Below are 22,312 nucleotides of genomic sequence, written 5' to 3'. Positions count from 1 at the left end.
CGCCACACAGCCATCTTCTAAGTGGGCTCCAAGTATCTGAACTCTAGGCCTTGTGCCTAGGCAGCAAGTGCTTTTCTGGCTGACCCACCACCCCAGACAAATTCTTCTCTAGATATATTCTAAAAATATGAGATGAAGGCTGTATTTCAAGAATTGCATAGTAATACATTACTATTATACATTGCATAGTAATACATTACATAGTAATACATTAGAGTCAACTTCTAATGCAGTTAGGTATAAAAAAGGCTTATGGGTAATCTAATATAGGGCTTTATAATAATGCCAGATTTATGTAGGGAAACACTACATAGAAGATAACAGCATATTCAGAGGCTAATTTTTAACCAAGTGCTTAAGCAAACCACCTTGAAACAAATTTTGTATCATACTATTTCTGACCAATTGGCTCTTTGAAGAACTTGCCTGTGAGTTAATAATTTCACTAAGTCACAGCTTGGTGCTTCTGCTTCATGTGAATAATAATGGGTTTTGGCATCAGACACTCTGGGATTTAAAGTCTTACTTGGACGTTTATTAACTGCAAGATCTGAGAAATAATGTCTTCTAATGTCTCTGCTTTCTTGAGGGCAAAGTCTCTGGGTGAGTGAGTTCTTATAAAAGGAATGAAGTAAACTGAGCTGTTTCACTTTGCCATACAAGACCTTAGTGAATACTTGTTGTCTGTTCATGTCTCAAGAATGCAATGGCTCAGCAGGTAAGAGCACTGACTTCTTTTCCTAAGGTCCTGAGTTCAAATCCCAGCAACCACATGGTGGTTTCACAACCACCCGTAATGAGATCTGATGCCCTCTTCAGGTGTGTCTGAAGACAGCTACAGTGTACTTATGTATAATAATAAATAAATCTACAAAAAAATACTATCCTTATTCGTCTATATAAGGTATAATGAAAAAGAAGTCTGCAGCCATGCATTCTAAGGAAGGGAGAGGCACACTGGGTTTCTCCATGTTAAAACAGGGGATTGGTGTGTGCTCTCTCAGTTCTCACAACAGCCTGTGGTGTAACTCTTGATCTTGCCTTATGCGGAAAAATGGATCATCAGGACTGCACGGGGACAGATTTCTCCCAGAAACCACATTCCTCCAATTAAACTACCTTTCTAAGAGAAGGCTAAATACATTTTTGTAAAAAAAAAAAAAAAGTGCTGAGCTTTATTTGATTATCTGTGCTTTCTCTTGGGGGTAATAATTTGTTAGTAAACATTTAAATAACTAAAAGTCTAATGGGCATCGCTTTTATAATATATGACTTCAAATTCTCTTCTATATTCACATCTGCAAATATTTTACATATATGCTTTCAAACAATATGCTTATGTCTGGGTATGCATTTTATATACTACCCACATGAGTGCCTCTGTGTGTGTGTGTGTGTGTGTGTGTGTGTGTATGCATGTCAGGTAGATATGCCTGGCCCACACAGAGACCAGAGGAGAATGCAGGGTCTCCTGATCCATCCCTCTCCATCCTCTGACACAGGGTTCTCAGTGAATCTGGGGTTAGGTTGGTGGCCAACAAGCCCCAGAAATCGTACTCTCTCCACTTACACCAGGCAAGGCATTATAGGCACTTTCGGCCACCACAGACTTTGTATGTGAATGCTGGGGTTGAGGGTGGGGATTGACACTAGCTCCTTATCGGTGCATAGCACAGTAAATGCTCTTATCTGCTGAGCCACATCTCTAGCATCTACCCACACCTTTTATATTTTACTTTTTCCATACTGTTCATGTACACATTTCTGTTAATTAATTATTACATGTTAAACATATTGAAAAGATACCCAGCATTTTGTTATATTGATGCTCCATTAGCTGGCCAAACTCAACCTTGCACTCACAATTAGAAACTACCATCTTTATCCTAGGTGACAGGGAAGCTAATACAGTAGTGCATGGATCTGCACAAGCCAGCCATCGGTAAACCACAATAGTCACCAGTTGGAATGGGTGTGAATAACAGAAACGGTGGGAGAAGATGGGTCTGTTTTCCTACCTGCATGTTTTCTCTCATATCTATGGCTTCTCGTAAGGGATGAACTGCTATTTTGAAGATATCATCTATGGTCTTAAGACCAATATTCCTGAGCATGGTGTATTCTCGAACTTTCTTCCCCATTCTCACAGAAAGGCTTCGCTTCTGTGGTTTTCCTCCTCCACTGCGGTTGGTTATTGCTATGTGGACGAAAAGGGTCACGTGCTCCATGATATCCCCAACAAAGGAGCGCAAGGGAACGTGCCGGTACCCGGGCTGCAGACATTCAAATGGGATCGTATACTGCCCAATGAACTCATCCCCAATATAATCATCATCCAAAATGACAAAACGGACCATGGTCAGCTCGGGAAGGTTGACTTGAAACTCGAAAGTTTCATCAAAAATTGGATTATCGCTGTTCTGTTGTACAGTTTTAGTTCTTTGCTCGCAGCAATCAGCTGGAATTCCGTGAATCTCCACACAAACATAGGGGTCTATGACATCCCCTTTGGCACAGGCTCCTTTGGGCTTTGGGAAGTTCTGACCACTGATGATCTTGATGTGAAGAACCAGGGGAGACACGCCAGGGACAATGCCCTTTGTATTTGCGCTGAAGTACGAAACTTCATCTCGCATGATAGATGGTCTGAGGACGTAGCCACATCCTCCATTTTGAAGAAACCAGCCAGTGTGGAGGTCCATCATTGGACCGGGAGTTTGAAAATTCATCGCCACAATCTGACAGCCACAGTTCCAGAAGTCCTGTGGGTTCAAATTACTGGAATCTATCCGCATGGCACTAGGGTAGACCCTTGATAAGAACTTCTTGTTATAATTCACGAAGTCCTCTGGGTATTCATTTGCAATCCGGCTGGCCTCTGTTTCACTAAATGAACAAATTTCCCAGTAGTTTTGGGTTTTCATAGACAGTTCAAAATCCCTGTGCTGAACAGATTTACAGATGGATACCAAGTCAGAGAGCTCTCGGCAGAGCCAGATATGTTTCTGCTCACCGTTGTAATCCCCTGACATCCTCCGCGACATCTCGGCTTCTTCATCCTCGTCTGTCACTTCTCCTTCTAACAGATCTGATTCCGAAGGCAATTTCTTTCCTTTCACAATAATCATATTTTTTAGTTTTTCAGGTGATGGGAGGTAGGATTCTGAAGACAAAGGTGCTTCTGTATAAAGTTTCTCGCCAAACACCTTTTTCATCTGCTGCGCCATGACTTTCTGCTGAGGCAGAGAGCAGTGATTCCCCAAGCAGAGAATGAGTGGGTACTCTGAAGCAACAAAGGCAAACTTATTTATCACCTCCAGAACGCTTCGAAAGGAGAGCTGCATGGCCATGTTGTTCCTATTACAAAGGATGGGCTCATTATCCGGACCATCACTCACATCGAGCTCAATGCTTCTACAGCCCATCTTCAATGCTCTCACATACCCATTGATATCTGCTGGTCCCCTGAACTGATCTTCTATCAGGTAGGTATTATGAGACGCATTGATATAGTAGTGAGATAAGGGTTGGGTCATATCTTGGGCAACTTTTTTTTGCTCTGGATCAAAAATGTCACATTCTGGAGACAATAAATACTGGGTAAACCCATCAATTGCAAGGAAGCCTTTCTGGCGGCCGTCTTCAGAGAGCTCATATCTCCTAATGATGTCTAAGCACATATCCTCAGTGATGTGGGTGACACCTTGCTCAGCTTCTAAGAAGAGCATGAGGTCATTGGCATCCAGGTACTCTTTGTTCTTAGATATCTGGACAAGTAAGAAGTACACTTCTGGCCTGGTGCACAGTTCGCAAAACGCTTCACAGAATTCCTCCTCTGTCACCCGGGTAGTTAGTTTTTCTTTGCTCTTCTGGATTTCTTTAAATTTTAACCTGATCTTAGATTCCTTCAGAGTAGGGTTGAGTTGTTTTATTAACTCCACTGAAGTGTCTTCTAACATAATCCCATTTCCATCAACATCTGCTGCTTCAAACACCGTTTTCAGCCACATGAACCGTGGTGTGTTCTGGTTACCCTCTATAAAATCAAGCGGTTGCTTACTACGAGAGACCAGGTACCGTAACCCTGACACCCAGATGTTTGCCACATCTGCTGAATTGGCAACTAGGTCCAGAGACTCGTAATTTTCCCCATGGAGTATGGAGAAAGCACAGTCTTCGCAGATCTGGTCAGCAAGGCCATTGTTTCTGAACGTCTCTGTGTTCTTCCCCAGCCTGATCTCTTTGATGGCAGAAATGTCCAGCTTGGCTTTTTCAAGGTCTTTCTTGGAAGGTTCCCAGCGTAGAGCCTGGAGGTCGGTATCTAGGGTGAAGAATCGGTTGTAGATTCGAGAGTTCGGGCGCACTTTCTTCAGCTCGCAGCCAGCCTGCATGAAGCTAATGCAGTCGTGGGCACTGCTAATCTTCTTCTCTGATGGCATGCTACTGAAAGACACTGTTTTCTTTCTGCCACCACATTTTTGGTTTGAAGGATCCTATAAAATAATCAGAAGAGAATGATCAATTTCCCTTAGGATACACAAATTCAGCAACACTATAGGAATCTCTTAAGCTCTGAACAGTCTGTTATCTAATAGAAGCTAGCCTGAAATTTACCTTTTCACTGATTCAGAAGTTAAATTACTGAAAGAATTAATACCATTAGGCTCCAAAGGACATTTGTTTTATAAATTCATATGTGTCCTCCCAGAATAAAGCCCAGCCTTGGCTCATCTGAAACCAGGCTAGGTACAGTTTGTTTTTAGGAACCTCCACCAACAGCGCAGCAAACAGCATCCATGGACTGTGTTCAGCAGGCTACATGTGTCCTGTGGCTCAGCACAGCAGACAGAATCCATGTGACTGTGTTCATCAGGCTACATGTGTCCTGTGGTCTTCCCTTCTAACATGAATAGAGCCTTTCTCACTTATCGTCTCTCCTAAACTGCCGATCCCTGCTAATGAATACTTATAATTACAAGATGATAAATTTCATCTGCCTTGGCCTGTTGCTACTCTGTTACTGCCAACTCATTTATACTGAGCACCTGACCCCTTCCACTTAAAACTGGATAGTTCTTCATTTTAATGAAGTTTAATAAAGTTGTCAACTACATTACCAATTCAAACAGTTCTCCCTGGAACATATATCTAAAATGCATGGTTAACGTACTTGGAGTACTGGATCACACAAGCACACCCATGCTTCAGAGGACATCGCCCTCAAGCCAGAACTAAGTAGTCCTTGAGTTTCTTCATCCAACCCACCAGCTATATTATCTAGGATAAGTCACTTAGCCTCTCTGAATTTCCATGTCTGCTTCTGAAATAAGATCTGAACACACAGTCTTTATGTTATTGCTCAGGATCATGATACTCAGAAGAGAAAACACGTGCCCATTTTGGTTTGTAAATGTGAAGTCCTCATGAAGGTTTTCTTCTCTCTATGTGTGCCTGTTGGACCATTCACAGGCATCTGCTGGAACACTGCTTGCAAGACATTAACTCATTCATGACTCCTAAACATTGAAGCAAAACCTTCAACAGTAATCTGAAATATGTTTAAAGATCCAAATGATATCACCACCTTCAACAGTGAGAGGTATAACGAAGCAGCCTGAGCTATACATTGCCTCTACCCTCTTAAAACATCATTTTTGGAACTGCTCTCTGGTGCAGTAGCACCATCTAATCCAGCCAGCCCATATAAGCCTGTCTATTCTATATTCAGCAAAGGCCTGGTGATTTATTATTTAATTGGCTAAAACTCTACAAGCAGAAGAAAACTAAATTTTGCTTTAGTTATGGTATGTGGTGGGATGATTCATCAGCTCAACTACATATCAGATCTTCAGGAGACACAAGTATAAATCACCCAGTCTGGGTTATAGAATACTACCACCCCTTGGCTCTGTGGCATTTGACAACCTGCCTTCTGCTTTCCCAGAGACTTTCTATTTTTAATTATCCCACAGTGGTCAATTTCCTCTAGCCTTAAGTTAAAAGACAATGATAAATCTTCAGCCATTCCAACTCATGTGCTCCACTAGGACACATTTAAATTCATCCTAGCCCACATGCTCAGAAATATCAGATGTTTGTGTGCATTTTTCCACCCCATCAAAGTTGGAACCCAATGACACTGCTAAATGAGATTAATCTACCAAGTAAAATAAAGAGAGACACTGAATCTTGGTGGCAAGTTAGACTGTGACTCAGTGTTCAAGATAACCATTTGACTAGCCTTTTACACTAATGAGAGCTTCAGCTTAAAATACATTTTATATGAGATCGTGTTCCAGATAGAAGTGTTGTCAGCAGAGTCGTAGAACCTACAACAGTTCCCAGGGAACTAAACTTGGAGAATCAGTGTTCCTCTAAGCGCACATTCAGTTCCTCAGCCCTGCGTGTGCAGTTGCAGAGGTCCTCTCCCAACTTAAGACACTGCTTATCTATGAGAACAAACTGTCACGGCCACCATGACAGTTTTAGCTACTAAAATCAACTCTATACCACCATTTAGACAAGATTTCAAGAAAAGATTATTTTCTATCAAGTTTGTAAAAGAATTTACCTGCTCCACAGTGCTAGGTTCTTGCCTGGACTTGAAAATCATATGTGATTATAAAACATATCCCAAATGCCTTAAAACTTGGAATCGGAAAACAATGTAATTCTCATATTGTCACCTCAGAAAAGATCAAATCCAGTTATTGTAAGTCCCCATGTGATCTCGAAAGTGGCCATGCATGTATGAACAGATAATTAGTATGTCTACTGATGGCTAGGGCCAAGATTACTCATATTGAAAACTGCTGGAAAAGATTCAGGATGCTAAGTAGTTCTCTAGTTCTGCCATAAAAGAAGAAAATGGCTGGCCCTAGACAACAATCCTCACACTGTTACTGCAATGTTCTTGACTGTGCAGGCTGGAAGAAGGAGTAGGGACATCATCTCATGTCTTGCTGGACAGGAAGTCTCAAGTCTCTTTTGGAACCACCTGATTCCCAAGGCCACCTGGACAGTGCCCTCTACCTGATACCTATATTCACTGCAATAATGCATTTACAGGTTGGTCTTGGATAAGGGGGATGTTAAGGTAAATAGCCTGACAAATATTAAAGTGTTAATTATGGGACATGGATTGAAAACTCCAAACCGCTATTACACAGTCAGTCATCCGCAGTTATCTGTGTATTGTGAAGCTCAGTCCTTTCAGCACTTGGGTGGGGTCTGAGAAGAGCAAGGTTTGACCTCACTCCAGGTGTGCTCTTTTCAGCTTCCACCCAATTAGATGATGGAAAGGATTGCATCAGCCAGAACATGTACCTAAGAGATTCTGATATAGCAGGTAAATGTAATTCTTCATAGGACTAACTTACCTCACTGTGAGTAAAGACAAAAGACTGAAGTCTACCAGGATAGAATAGCACATTATGAGACTGTTGTCTACTAAATTGAAAGCTGGCCTCACAGTCCAGGAGAACTTAAGAATCACATGCTGTGCATAATCCCTTCAATGTCCTGAAATTCTCGTTTACATTTCCAAATGGTTGTTTTCTGTGAAACAATCACATTTAAACAAGCTAAATGATAAAACAAATAGGCCAAATTGGGTTTCTATAGTCCCTGAATGGCTCTAGGCATTGCTTTGCAGTTTGGATCTACAGTCCTTGTAAATAAAAGCAATCACTTATAAAGGATTTAGCCACCAGCACCAGAGATTTCAGTCCTTGCCACATGCAATCAATTTTCTACTCTTTAATGTGTTTACTTAACAAAAACGTTATTCATGGTACATTCATACCATAAAAATACATATAATTTAAGGCTTATCAGCACTAATTTTTAATCTAGAAATAGTTTTTGAAATGCTAGGTGGAAATGATGAGATACTGTTTTAATTGTTTTTCATTGTTTTCTATGTTTGTTTTTAATCTATGGTAAAAAAAATTAAAACCAGTCATGATTAAATGAGAATCCTGCTTATACAACAGTAGAAGATTTACAGCTCTTTAAACGTATTTCATTAAATTGAAATTGGGAACAGGGCAGGAGAGAGTTCACAGAAGCTAAATTAATAAAACTGCTTCTGTAAATATCCACTGACATTTGCTCTCTTGTTTTCTATCCAACTACATTAATATGCGGCAACATAACAGGAAAATAACTTTTGTTCACAATACACTAATAAGCCCTGCAAAAAGAGTCTATTTGGTGAAGCCTGGCTTTAAATCTTGTTCATGAAAACATTGCTTCAATGGGATAATTTTAGGGGAAAAAAATCCTGATACAAGAGACAACATGAGTATCATCAAGTGTGATGGTCTGAGTTTTGGCCCTGGGTCCCACACAGCGAAAGGAGAGAACTGACTCCTGCAAGCTGTCCTCTGACCTCGTCACAAGTACATGTGTCATGCATGGTGCATGCCTGCCCCCACCTCTCTCTCCATCCACACCCATACACAGAGAAAAATGCCATGGGACTTTTACTGAAGAAAACAGAGATAAAATAACCAGTCATTTTCTTGATGTAAGACAAGTTATGGGTTTCAAGCTTGAATGAGAGGTAAATATAAACACCACTGCATGAAATTCTAAAATACAGTGAAATTAACATTAAAGAGAAGGTTTTTACTTTGGGCTAGCTTGGATTTTTAGATGACTGTGGATGATCTAAATGAAGCTACAGAGGAAAGTTAGCTTCAAGGGCTAGCAATTGTCAAATAGGCTTTGGAGTTGGGAGCTCCCATAAACTAATAACATTGAGATATGGACTAAGCCCATAGATTCAATTCAGATGCTGAGTAAAGAGAGATGTACAATAATGGTCAGGAAGAGGAAGAAGAAGAAGAGGAGGAAGAATAGAGGGGGAAGAAGAATTAAAAAAAATGTTAAAGCCCTCACAAATGCCATGGCCTGAAGAAAGTGCTGTTAAATGAATCTATATAGTTCACTAGAATCAGCAGTTACTATGTTATTGCTGATGTTAACAAGAAAAGAATTTATATTCCATTCAGGATGGCAAAGACCAACCTGGAGCCATGAAAAATACTGAGAATTAAGAACAGAGGAGAGAAAAGTGGTCACCATGGTCCTGTGCTGGGGGCAGAGACCAGGATGCTACAGTACAATCTGGAAGAGTAGAGTGGCCAAGTGAGACTAAAGCAACAGGCCACAACAGCATGGTAAGAATGCTGGCTTTCTCCACATCACTTCTGGAATTCAGTTCTTATGCATACACTAGTACACATTAATGTTTGGCAATCAAACCATCAAGAGGAAACCTTAATTCTCCCACAGAAGCCTAACTCTTCACACAACACTGTAAAGGCAAGGGAAAGAAGAGGAATCACTGCCACCCGGTTGCCTTCACATTTCAAGTCAAGGGAGGTCACAACTCTATATTAGAGCACTGATTCCAAATTAAAACTTCCAGAATTACTTTCATTAAAACTCCAATCACTTAATGCAGTGTTGCAAGACATTCTAGCACACATGGGTCACTCCTCAAAACATGCAGCCCACATTGCATGTAGTGGAACTAAGTCTTATATACTCAACTAGTGTCAAGAAGCTAGAGTTTGGCTCAGGGTCCATGAACCTTTCCCTTGTGGTTCTCTAAGTGGAGTTACTAAGCAGCTGAGCACTATATTGTCCCTAGACAACACATTCATTCTGAACCATGTTCCAAATCAACAGGAATAAAAGCAATGCCCAATGATTACGCATCTAGGTGTCCTTCTAAATTAAGTTGTATGGCTGTGTTGAATTCCACATTTCAGTATTAAATAAAGTCCATTTAATGAAATCCACTGAAGGTTTCTCCTCCCAGAAACATCACAAGAGACAGGGATGAATACATGCTAAAATATAGAGTGAATACAAACTAAAATATAGAGTTAATACATACCAAAATATAGAGTGAATACATATCAAAATATAGAGTGAATACATACTAAAATATAGAGTGAATACATATCAAAATATAGAGTGAATACATATCAAAATATAGAGCGAATACATACTAAAACATAGACTTTCCTGCAAGGATGACTCTAATATTTTATACTTTGTATTATTTTAAATCCATTTTTTTTTATTTTCACAATGATTCCCTCTGTTTATACCATGTGCTGTGTGTGCTGAGAAGTGATTTGTCCTTTAAAGAAAAAATATCATTGTCTTTGAACATTCCCTAAGATAACTAGAATAGCAAATTCAGTAACGTCATCATTTCCATGTTTGAGACATGAAGTTTCTTTGCTCTCCCCTAGGTCATGATCGTCACAGATTAGGAAAGGTGGTACAGCAACAACAACAAAACTAGACAATAAAAGCAATACAAGGGAACTGTAAGATCAATACTACAAGGGGCGAGAGTCACTGCTGTTGGACAGGTTAAAGAGCAATGTGTTACAGTCTGCATCTGCAGAATGAAACTGATTGACTATCTGAATCCTCCTTCAACACTTAGTCACTAACACAGGGAAAGCAGGGCTGTATCCCTACTTTCTCTAGGTCCCTTCATTTCGCTCACACATTTGAGAAACAAAATTAGTAAAATCAGCCAAAAATCATCGAATTTCCATTGCCAGCCATTCTCACACATAGACCCAATGTCTGTAACTCATGTTGGGATGTTTCTTTTTAACTCAGAAAATTAAACTTTATGGACATGGGGAGACCTAACTAGAGGAAACCAGGCAGATAATGGCTTTAGAAAATCTGTCTGCAGACTTGGAGTTTATTCCTTTTTTCATCAATCCCAGCCATTTCTGTCTCCTGACAGCATCAGGACACAAAGCCTGCAGTTGTTTATTGCAGAGGCCTTCGATGTGATGTGTAGGAAAGAGAGGAATGGGAGAGTGCCTGCATCCCGCCAGAGTTCAGGTGCTCTGGGCAGCGGTCCTGGGAGGACTGCCTGATGGTTTCCAAGTGGTCCCAGGTGGGCACCTGGCTGAATTAAGCTACTGACCCCAAATGTCGGGTGGTAGACAAGGGGCAGCCCCAGGTACCAGGTTCCCAGTCTCCTCCTGCATCCCATGCTGGATAGGGCGGAGGAGCTGAGAACAGAATAGGGGCCCTGGGGCTGTATTAGGCCCTGGAGATAAAGGAAGAGAAGGCAATTGGAGACAGGCCATGATGGGTGGTTCCCACTCAGGTGAGAGTCCTTAGTCTGGTCCATGGCTGCAGTGTAGGAAGGCCTTCTGTCTGGAGGTTAACCTTGGCTAGTTAAGAGAAAGCCTACCCCATCATTCAAACACAGCAGGCCTTGATGAACAGAGACAGTCTATGTTTTTAGAGCTTTATTGTAGAAAGGTAGGGAGAAAGGATAGAAGGTAGAGAGAGAGAGGGAGAGGCAGACCATGGCCATGAGGAGAGAAGGGGGGACAGAGAGAGAAGAAAGGCTAGAGAATAAGAGAGGTAAAAGCTTACAGAGGGGGTGGGGGATGGGAAGGTAAAGAGAGGGGGGGAGTTAGAGAGTAAGACAGCTTAAAGAGAGTGAGGAGGGGCCAAGCAGCCCCTCTTATAGTGGGCTGCTATCTTGCTGTTGCTAGGTAACTGTGGGGAGGAGTCTAGCCAGAATGCTAGAAGCTTGGGACATTGTCTATGTGACTGCTAGCCACATGCCTCTCTTGTGAGGGCTGTGGGGGTGGTAACTTCGACAGGAGCCAGGTTTCCAGGAGACACGAGAGAACACCTTCTGTCCCATGTAGGTGGAAATTACCACCCATGGGGTCCCACTGGGGTTCAAGACCTCAGCTGGACTGGAGACCAGGCTGTTGGTGCATAGCCAATTGCCCCACAGTTTATGGTGAAACATTCTTGGCCAACTGGCTTTCTAGTCTCAGTTCAATTTCCTGTCACGCGCATGCTCCTGTTACTAAGTGCCTTCCAGGGGCTTGATTCTCACTTCAGTCTTACTGCTCCCCTCCTCTCTCAACCCTCACAGTATGCATAACTGTCAAGGGCATGTCCATGCCACATTCAGTCAACATGACCTTTCCAGTTATCCAGCTGCTGATACACCAAAAGTGGGGAGATGCCAAGAAAGGTCATCTGACAATTATTCAGCATCCTCTGAGGAATGGATTGTGGCTATCAGTCCTGCTCCTCCAGGATGGAGAGACGTCTGCCTCATTCTCAAATGCACTACATTCAAAATTTATCAGAGGCCTGCATGACTCCAAATAAGAGACGCCAAGAACCAAGTGGGCTTGGAGACTGAGATATGATTATGCCCTTCCCCAAGAGACCCCTGCACAGCAGGACACAGGGATTCTGGCTGACCTTGGTTGATTCTGTGTGGAGACTAACTGGAGGTTATCTTTATGGAAAATATGATACTGTGCTTCCTTCAATGTCCATTGTGATGGACATATAAATGTATACTGCGAATGTATATATATATATATATGTATATATATATATATATAAAACAAATGTCTATCTTTTAATTGATCACTGCAGAGATTATATGTAACAACACAGTCATTTTTTAGGCATAAACACCCAGCGTAGTGCTTTATTGGGGCCTTCATAAGAAATCCACGTATTATTAGAAGCTCCTTCAAATCTCTGCACAACTGTGCTTTTATCATTCAATGAGTGTTGTGCATTTGCTTAAAATCCTCGATTTGAAATTTAAAATATTAACAAGAAAGGAACATTATGAAATAGAACTCACTTCACAAATGGGTCTAGTAAGAGTCCTTTTTCTCATGTGCTAAATAGACAAACCATAAAACTAGTTTCTTCGTTGTGGCTCTTCTATTGTAGTTGGAATATTTACCCTCAATTATGAGAAAGCAATATTGTTTACCATTGCTTAAAATTTTAGATAGTCTCCAGTCACTTATCTTTGAATAAGGTATATTTGTAACTGAGAAGAGAATGGTCAGTAAGGGTCAGCACTACAGAACTTCTACTGTGGACTGTCAGCATGTAACTCAGGCTGAGTGTCAGAAACAAACACCATTGAGAGTAAGTCAGTGGCAATTAGACTATCTTAGGTAGAAATAGGAAATGTCATCAGCCTTGCTTCAGACTTTATTATAAAGTGTTCATTAATAAGTAGAACTGGAAGAATGGTCAACTTCCAGGAATTTGCAGCTTCCTGGGCAACATTTGATAGGAAGAAAGATTCCAGATTTTATGTATCACTTATAAATTCTAAGCAAAGAATAAAACATGTCACGATTAGCCTGTTACTTAGAGATTAGAGTTGGTGATAGAGGTGAATAAACATATGGTTTTAATGTTAGAAAAAAGTCAAAGAATATTTTAAAACAAAGAATTTACTTAAAATATTTTATAACCGTGATCTGAAGTAAAGATAATCTACTTCAGTGGCATACAAACAAATTCTTATTCAAACCTATTTAGCCCTTATTCAATTTGAACTCGCCTTTCTCTAAACTCAGAGAATTCTAGTTTTTCCTAAAAAAAAAAAAAAAAATCGAAGTAAATCTTTAAATAGTCCAGTTTTATAAAGTCTTCCAATGTAGTATTTCCAACTTATTGAATCCTTTTTTAAAATGTTAGTTTCTACATCACAGCTCTCTGAATCATGCAGAAAATAGCATGCCAATTCTCTTGACTCAACTACTATGTGTAAACATATTCTTATTTTTTTCTCCTACAATGAAAACAGAATATGTTCATTGGCATTAGTCACCAACGTGATAGAAATTCTTCTGATCAAACAGTCAACTTGACCATCTGATTAGGTTTGAAGTTTGACACAAAGCTTCCAGAATGGCTTCAGACCATCTCACACTTTAATCCTGATTGCATTACCTTTGATTAACTGAACATTCACATCTGCTCATGGGCAGGGAACAGATGGCTGATCTCAGAGCATGAGCATTCATTCTTGCCACAGAGATCACTTCCAGGTGAATCCTGCCTTCTCCCTCTCTGTGAAGGCTCCACATTTTAAGTAGAAATAAATCTACTCCCTTAGTGTAGAAAAAATATGAAAGGAAACCATTTAAAGATATTTTTTTAGTTGAGATAATCACATAGCCTATAAATACTGAGCTGGTAGAAATTACTGAAATAATGAAATCCCTTCTCCCTGAATTAGCCTGATCAGGGAATTAATGAATTTTACTCACTAGATCTCTTATTTTGTGTGACTTTAGGTCAAGCAAAGTGTAATGACGTTCAATATACACTTGTCAAAAATAATACAATAATTCCTGACCTACTTTAAAGGGCTGCATTTGGAAAAAAAGAGACATACTAGAATACCATCTGATAAAATTCCCCACTGGTAGATTTGTGTGTGTATCATAACAGCAACAAATGCTTCATCAAGTCAGGTTTATTCCAGGAATGTAAGAGAACAACATTAGGCAACTTATTGATGTAATTCAATAAAGAGGTTAAAAGAATGCAAGTAAACCAAAGAAAAAAGGTATAGAATAACTATAACTCCAAGAAGACATCAGCTAAAACAAATTTGGATTTGTTAAATCCCAGCAAAACTCTAAGTAACCATGAAAACTTCCTTAACATGATAAAAATATTTTTAGAATTCTGAGAAATTGACACATTTCTCATTCTAGTAAAAACAAAACAAGACACTGTATACTGTTTCTTACCTCAGAAGGTTGAATGGTTAAACCAAAGCAGTGTGTAGGACCAGGAAGTTCACTGTAAAATCAGATTACACATGGGTATAATCCCACTGTGTGGGACAGAGACTAGAAGTTCCAGGTCTTCTCTGCTCACATGATGAATTTGAGGCCAGCTTGGGCTATATAAAACTATCTCCAAGCCCATGCTCATGCACACACACACACACACACACACACACACACACACACACACATGCGAGAGAAGGAGAGAGAGACAGAGACAGAGAGAGGGAGGGAATGAGAATTTAATTGTAAAACCGCATAAAGGAGGTGAATTAAAGAAGGGGCGATGAAGAAATCTACTCAAATTAACACAAAGTGCTAATAGTGAAAGAAGAATATATGTTGTAGGATGTGAAAAAGCTTATTACACATATGGTTTCAATGAAAAGGGAAGGCTGAATAAATGAATGCACACAAACATTACTGGAGACATCATAGAAACCATAAAAGGAGAGATTAGGTTTGAGCACACAAGGGAAAAAAAACCTTAAAACTAGGGTCAGGTATGCATTGCAGAAAATATGGAATGAAAGTTCAAAAATTAAAACTTGGTTGCAAGCTAATTTGGAGAGAAGAGAGAAATCTCTAAATATTGAACGGTTTAAAAATATGTTCCAATATAATTCCCATGTATATACACATAATTATTTGTTCAAAAATATTAAAAATGTGAAATGGAAGGCCATTAGAAAATTTCAGGCATGTTATGCTGACTGTAGATGGATCTGGTTCTTCTAGGAGATGAGACAGCATGTTTTAAACATTAACACACAATTCCTTTAATCCAGTAATATCAGGTATGAAACCCGGTGAGACTTTAAGTAGTCACATGGAAGAATGGAAGAGAGGTGAGTGCTGAGGGCTCACTGCCACTTAGGGGGTTACAGACGGTTACAGACCTGTGCTCAGGAAGAACGGGCAAGACAAATGTGGCACATTAATGAGACAACACTGCATGCCTCTTAATGATACAGACAAAACCTTAGTACACAGCAAGTGCATATATTTACAAACCCTAAAAATGCATATATGTGTGCATGTGCATATCATTATTTACATAAGGCACATCTGAGAGGATGCAGTCTCATTTATAATGGAGTTATCTCTCGGACAAAGGAAGTAAATGTATGGGATTTATATTGTGGAAATTATTTTAAATTAGCATACATTAGCATATATTATGAGAAAACATTCAAGATATTGCCATACTAAACATAATTTTAAATGTTAATCCTGTAATTACCTCATTAGATATCAGAAGTATGAACTTTATATGGATAATTAATATCTGTACTTTTATAACTTGAGATTTAATTAAAAATAAACTTTCCAAGCACATAAGAATTTTTAATTACACTAAAATTTTAATCAAATACTATTTCTTAAACATGAGTGTTCTTAGGAATGACCAATGTCCTTGTAATGTACTAAGGCAAAACATCTCAAAAATGACAAAACTTTGATTTATAAACTATTTTAGAATCTTTCTAATCAGGAGTATGGACTTCAGTTAGCCTGGGCAGGAGAACCATCAAAAGCACAATTATTTTTATAACTGCTCTGGTCAGTATTTAATCAACTGAAATGACGGCATGTTGTGTCACCTCTCCTAAGCCAAACTCTTTCTACCCTGAGCCCCCACAGCGCGTCTAAATAGATAAACATTCCCAGGAGAGAAGATTAAACTGACGTTTCCTCCCTGATTGTTCAAATCAATTTGATTTTTATTAAATGCACTCCACTGATGATGAGATTCAAATCCGCTGTATTAAATTAGAACTTAAATATATCTCAGGGAAATCAGGCCCAGCAAGAATTTCATCTGGACTAGAGGCACTTTAATCTTCCCAAATCCTAATTATAACCTTTCAACCATAGGTCTCAGGGGCAGAGGTCAGCCCTAGATAGTCTCCACAGGGTGGCTTCGCCCCACCCCTTATTGTTATATCTAGATTTGTGCCAGCAAGTTTGCCTTTGCATAATGTCCTCTTGAATTACACCCCCCAAAGTCTTCAGAAAATATGGCCTAGCACATCAAAATGTTTCCAGTGTTCTAACCTACATTCCTTTATTTCTTTAAATGATAGCTGCACATTCTCTAGAATAATAGTTCTTCATCTAAACTCAGTTCATTCCAACACACACACACACACACACATACACACACGTCCACATGCACATACTCATACACACACATGCACACAATTCTGTCCTTCCCTCTCAATTAACTCATTCTCTTCTGCCTGTGCTTCACTGTATTTACTGTGTGAAGCTGAGCTCACTCAAATAATGCAATCAATATTCTGCTAGAAATATCACTTAAAATAGTAAATGTTTTCCTAAATAATTTTTTTCACTCTAGGGAAAGATAAGGACTGCTATAATATTAAATTGGATGAAATATGTTCATTTACCACCAGGACTGTTACCTTTCAATGCAATGGAAAGAGTTTTCAAAATGCAACATAGGCCTCAAGGTCCTCAGAGCTGGGTGGGCTGGGTACTGAGCCTGGGTGCATACCCTTTGAGACATGTTTTATGGAGCTTGAGGCTTTCAGCCCAGGATCTCTAGCTCAAAGAGAAGCTAGAATATGAGTTCCCCAATGTTTGGACATCTGTGGCATGGCATGAGGACTCCCCAGGTTACAGGGCTCTGTGAGGTGACAGCAGCCAAGAAGCACTTTGAGGAGAGAGGTGATGACTAACTACTATTCGGCCAAGTTTAGAAACAGGTGATAGCCATCAGGCCACTCTGGCTCCTTGCCTGGAAGTCACAGTCCTAAGACCTGGAACCACCTTAGGACGGGAAAGACTGAAATATCATTAAGTCCTACAGTCTTTCTTCAATGGTTCTGCCATCATCAAATTAGGAGAGAGATCACTCCTTGAGGTCCTCATGTCCCTGTGAGGATGTGTCTTCCCAGAATCCACCTTTGCACTGGGCCCTCTCCTGCTTTCTCCTCTCCCAGAATGCTACCATGTCTCTGCTCCACCTTCCTGCTTTGGTTTCTCTTCTCCACCTTAAGCTGCAGTGAGTCTCTACGTCAGGCCTTTGTAGTCACCCTGGATTGGCAACTGTTCCCAGTTGAATAAAGTTGGATGAGTTCCGTAGTAGGGGTTTTTTTTTAATCTGCAGTAAAATTGACCTCATATCTCATGCATATCAAGACCAAATTTAGTCATAACACTGTCACTGCTGTTACATATTCTTAAGCACTGGTTTATTAAATAAAATAATAATAATACTGCCAGGTGCTTCCTTGGCACCAAGGGAAGACTACAAAGCTGTAGGAAGCCAATGGTCATGCTTGCTCTTTCTTGGTGCTGTCTTTTAGAATGAGGTGTGCATCACAGCCTTTATCAGTACAGTATGTTAACTGTGACATAGGCATCCTAATTACTAGAACATCAATATTGCAGAACCCAGAGATTTTTAAGACCCAATGAGAGCTTGGGTTTTTCTTTATTTTGTTGGTTTTTTTACTGTTGCTATGTAAGGTGTCAGCTTCACTACAGGCCTATCCAAGTTGCCCTCTGTGAATAGAAGTGACGGTCAGAACTCATGAGAGGAGGATAGTCTAACACATTGACCTCATCAGCTGTAAAGAGATCGAATCTCCGAAGGAGTGTTCCTCCCAGAGTATGGAAATAAAGAACAGTCTTCACATAACAAATCCTTTTCTGGTACTTAATCATAAAAGCATCATGATCCCAAAACAGCAAGGATCCCAAGCCATGCTGGGTCAATTAAATTAAACTTGTTTCAATATAATGTTTCATTTTCTAGAGCTCATTTAAATTATCAGTGAAAAGAATATTAAAGTCATTTATTACTATAGACCTGGGAAAGAGACAGAGAAATGAAATACTTAATGAAACTATTTATAATCTATAATCATTTTCCTAAACAACATTTCCACTAAACACTTAACAATGAAAAAGTACAGTAATTTACAATTAGCTTGGAGACGGATCTCTAATTAATCTCTTAGAGAAAGAGGCTTGACACTTCAACATAGTTAAACTCGATTAGCAGTGCTGCCAGGGAAACTCACAAAGGATTAAAATGGAAAGCCGTAATGAATTCACTACATTTACTTAGCTTCATATTGCCATCCCGAGGTAGTTTCTTAACAATAACTTTTATGAACTGAGAGAAAGTGACAGCTTGCCCAGTCCATGAGAGTGACTGTGTCCATTACCACCTTAAGGACCTCCAAGCAAAATCACATCATATTTATAAGTGGAAGACAAAGTACGGAGTAGCTCACATTTCTAAAACATTTTCTACCTTTCCAAGGGTTTCTATATTTATTTCCTTGTGAAATCTCTGTAGGATTTTAAAGATGACAAATTCCTAGTCATTAGGAAACTAAATGCTGTGCCAAAAGCATAAAATCAGTGACAGAACTGGTCTCCAAGCCCTCAAATCCCTATTCCTGGGGGACACTTTTTCTACAGGCCTACTTGGCCTCTGTCCTTCTCATTCTAGTGTGTTTCCTACCGTTCATGGCAGCAAGAACTGCGCATGTTCCAGCTGTTCTATACCACACACTCATACACACACACAAACACACACAAGTACACATGCAGGCACACACAGAGACAAACATACATGCACACACAGAGAAAGACATACACACACACATACACATACTTTCACAGAAACACATATGACATGCATGCACATATATGCACATACAGACACATAGAGACACAGACACACATGCATGCACATGCATGCACACACAGACATATATACACATGCACACACAGAGAGAAACACACATATAAACACACAGAGGCATATATACAGACACACATACACATTCACATTAATATGGAATAAAAACTCTGTGCTAGCATAAATCATCTCTTAATAGCATTCTTAACATCATTCTATCACTAAGAAAGATGCCGCCTCAAAACAAGGTATAGTGTGGGACGTGTGTTGCCAAAAGACTCAGGATTTGGAATATCTGAACTTCTTTGTGTATTTATAGAGTCCTAGCCACTTACTGGATATACAGAGGTGATAAGGCAATAACATCTGAAAAAATAATGGGAGGAGTGGGAAGCAGAGGTATGTCCCTGCGCAAAAAAACTTAGACAGTAAAGGCAGAAGGATCAGGAGTTTAAGGCCAGCCTCAAACATAATAATTTGAAGGTCACCTTGACTATATGAAATTTTGTACTAAAATAATAAATCTCCAAAACAATCTTAAGAAAGAAAATATAAGATATTATAGATAGTGGACATCCACTGTAAACTGAGGCAGAGTCCTAAGGGTTTAGACAGATGACACATGGGAAGAAGGACCCTGAGGTGACAACCCTAATGATGGCTATACAACAAATGCAAAGAAGGAAAAGGCAGCCCAGGTGAACCCAGAGGCTCTTAGCACTTAGGAGGGGGTTCCAAGCTCAAGAGCCACATTAAAGAAATCTGGAATTTATTTTATGGCATTGTTAAGATAGAAGGGTGAAATTTCTTCCATTAAAAGTACATATGTGCTTAACTGTGTTTTGGAATATAAAACGTTCAAAGAGGAGCTTGCACGGTGATTGTAGAAGGGATTGCTAAACTGGGGTGGGTGAAAGCAGCATACAGAGGGCTTACTGGATGACCTACTGACTTGGAGGTGTGGGGCGGCAGGAAACAGAGAAGGGACTACCATGAATGCTCCTGATCTCTTCGGTTTGAGCAGCTGAAAGACTGAGGGAACCACTGGTTGACACACAAAATGCTAAAGAAGGTACAGCTTTGTAGGTGGTCCCAAGCCCCCAGAGACCTCCAAACAACTTGATCTTGGGGTAGACATCTGATGAAATACAAATTTGTGACTTAGGAACCATCAGGTTGGTGGTGGTATAGGAAATCATGGGTCTGGATATGAAGACTTAAAAAGAAAAAGGAATAACGAGAAAAGCAGCCAGCACCAGCTTCGGGAAGGGTTGACACTGAGTTTTGTAAGAGATAAAGTTAACAAGAGAAATAGTTATACACAGTGAAGCAATATGGAAAAGGAAGAAATGGATGTGGTGACAGTATGAAAAGACAGAGCCATGCATCTAGCGAGACATGGATTAATAGAGGTTGATCATCTCGTGCGTGTCTGCTATTCGAAGAAAGGGAGAGCAGCTAAGATAAAAAGCAGGAAGAAGATAAGAGGGAGAAGAAAAGTGGTCTGGGCTTATCTAGCTTTGAGAACAGAAATTGCTCCTCTGCTCTAACAGGGGAAAGAAGTGAGTGAGTCTAAAGGAAGGAGGTGATAGACACGTGGTGGTAAAGAGATAGACCTCGCATCTCATGACATCTGGTTAATCTCTCCAGAATGAGACAGTCACTTGCTCAGAGTAGAGTAGAAGGTAGAAGAAGCCAAAGGCCTGCCGGGTACAGGGGAAGTCGGCCTCAGCTGTTCTTGCGGGTTCTGGTCCATCCATATCCTTCTGTGTTTTCCCTAGGGCCTCATCGCTTCCTGATGTCTGTACGTATTTTTGATATGGAGCCAGGGAGACTCTGCCCCCTCTGGGGATCAGTGAGCCAGCCCCTAGGGTGGGCATGCTCAGGCTCACCAACCAAGACACTTGCTGCCTTTCTGTTACTTACTGCCCCAGCCCAGTGAAACCCACTGACACCCATCCTGCTCTCATCTGCAGAAGACTGTGAGAGACATGGAGCAGAGCTGTAGACAGAGAAGAGGCTCCTGATGACCTCCTATTACCCTAGATGCAGCTCAATACTCCCAGACTCAGAGATTGAGTCAATAACTTCTGCTCAAGACAATGTGAACTTGACGGCTGCCACTTGCATGCAACGGCATCCTGACACGGCCACTTGGTAAAATCCTCGTGAACAGCAGGAGAGAGACTGTCTACAGCAAATATTGGCTGGCACTGAGGGGTCTATTTGTCATCAGTTATTGAAAATTCATGATGATATAAGCCTCAGAATTGCCACTAGATAAGTCATACTTTAATCATAAAATGTAACTCATTGGTATACTAGTAGTTTAATAGCACTATTATATAACAAAACAAAAATGTTTATATTGTTTTCAATTTTCTTAGGTTTAAAGAAATACTTAAATGTAAAAAACCACAGAATAAAAATCTGCTAGTTGTCTATGTACTTAGGTTAGCAAAGAGCAAATCAAAAGATGCCCATCTTCTTTCCATGTTTGCAAATGTGATAAGGCAGAGGCTATTTTTTACCATCAAATGAAGAAAGGAAAGACCCCACAAATTCTATTAAATTATTTAACAGCTGCAAACAGATGAGGCAAATCCATTGATAGCGACATAAATCATTTCCTGTCTCCTTTCTCTCCCAGCACAATAAGCAAACATTTGCAGGTACTAAATCAGCATCTTCATGAAAGGCCAAATAACAGGGCCCATTCATGAATCACAAAAACGGCACATATAGAGGGCAGCAAGATGAGTCACTGACACATCAAATATTTGGAGAAGATAAATAACTACTCTGAAAGATATTACAAAAATATTGTTACCATGATTCAAATGTAAAAGTCATTTCACTGAACTGACATTTATCAAATAACTGGAGTAAAGATGAATTAGGTTATCAAGATTTCCTTCAAAATTGTGGCCTCCCTTCCCCCAGCCTGGAACCTGCCTGCTCTAGGGTGGAGCTACCGGCT

At 40.1% G+C, this 22,312-nt stretch overlaps 1 protein-coding gene across 1 annotated transcript in view; it reads right to left on the bottom strand.

The window, feature by feature from the left end:
• Positions 1 to 22,312, bottom strand: part of Plcl1 (phospholipase C like 1 (inactive)) — a 323,661-nt gene that overhangs the window by 55,216 nt on the left and 246,133 nt on the right. Inside the window, exon 2 of the mRNA XM_021168858.2 lies at positions 2,019 to 4,493. Coding sequence (XP_021024517.1) covers positions 2,019 to 4,493 — 2,475 coding nt within the window. The remainder of the gene's footprint in view (positions 1 to 2,018; positions 4,494 to 22,312) is intronic.

This window comes from Mus caroli, chromosome 1 (genome assembly GCF_900094665.2).
Source record: "Mus caroli chromosome 1, CAROLI_EIJ_v1.1, whole genome shotgun sequence".
NCBI classification, from domain to species: Eukaryota; Metazoa; Chordata; class Mammalia; order Rodentia; family Muridae; genus Mus; species Mus caroli.
Note: the sequence above shows the minus strand (reverse complement) of the source record. Positions and strands in the feature narration are given on the sequence as shown.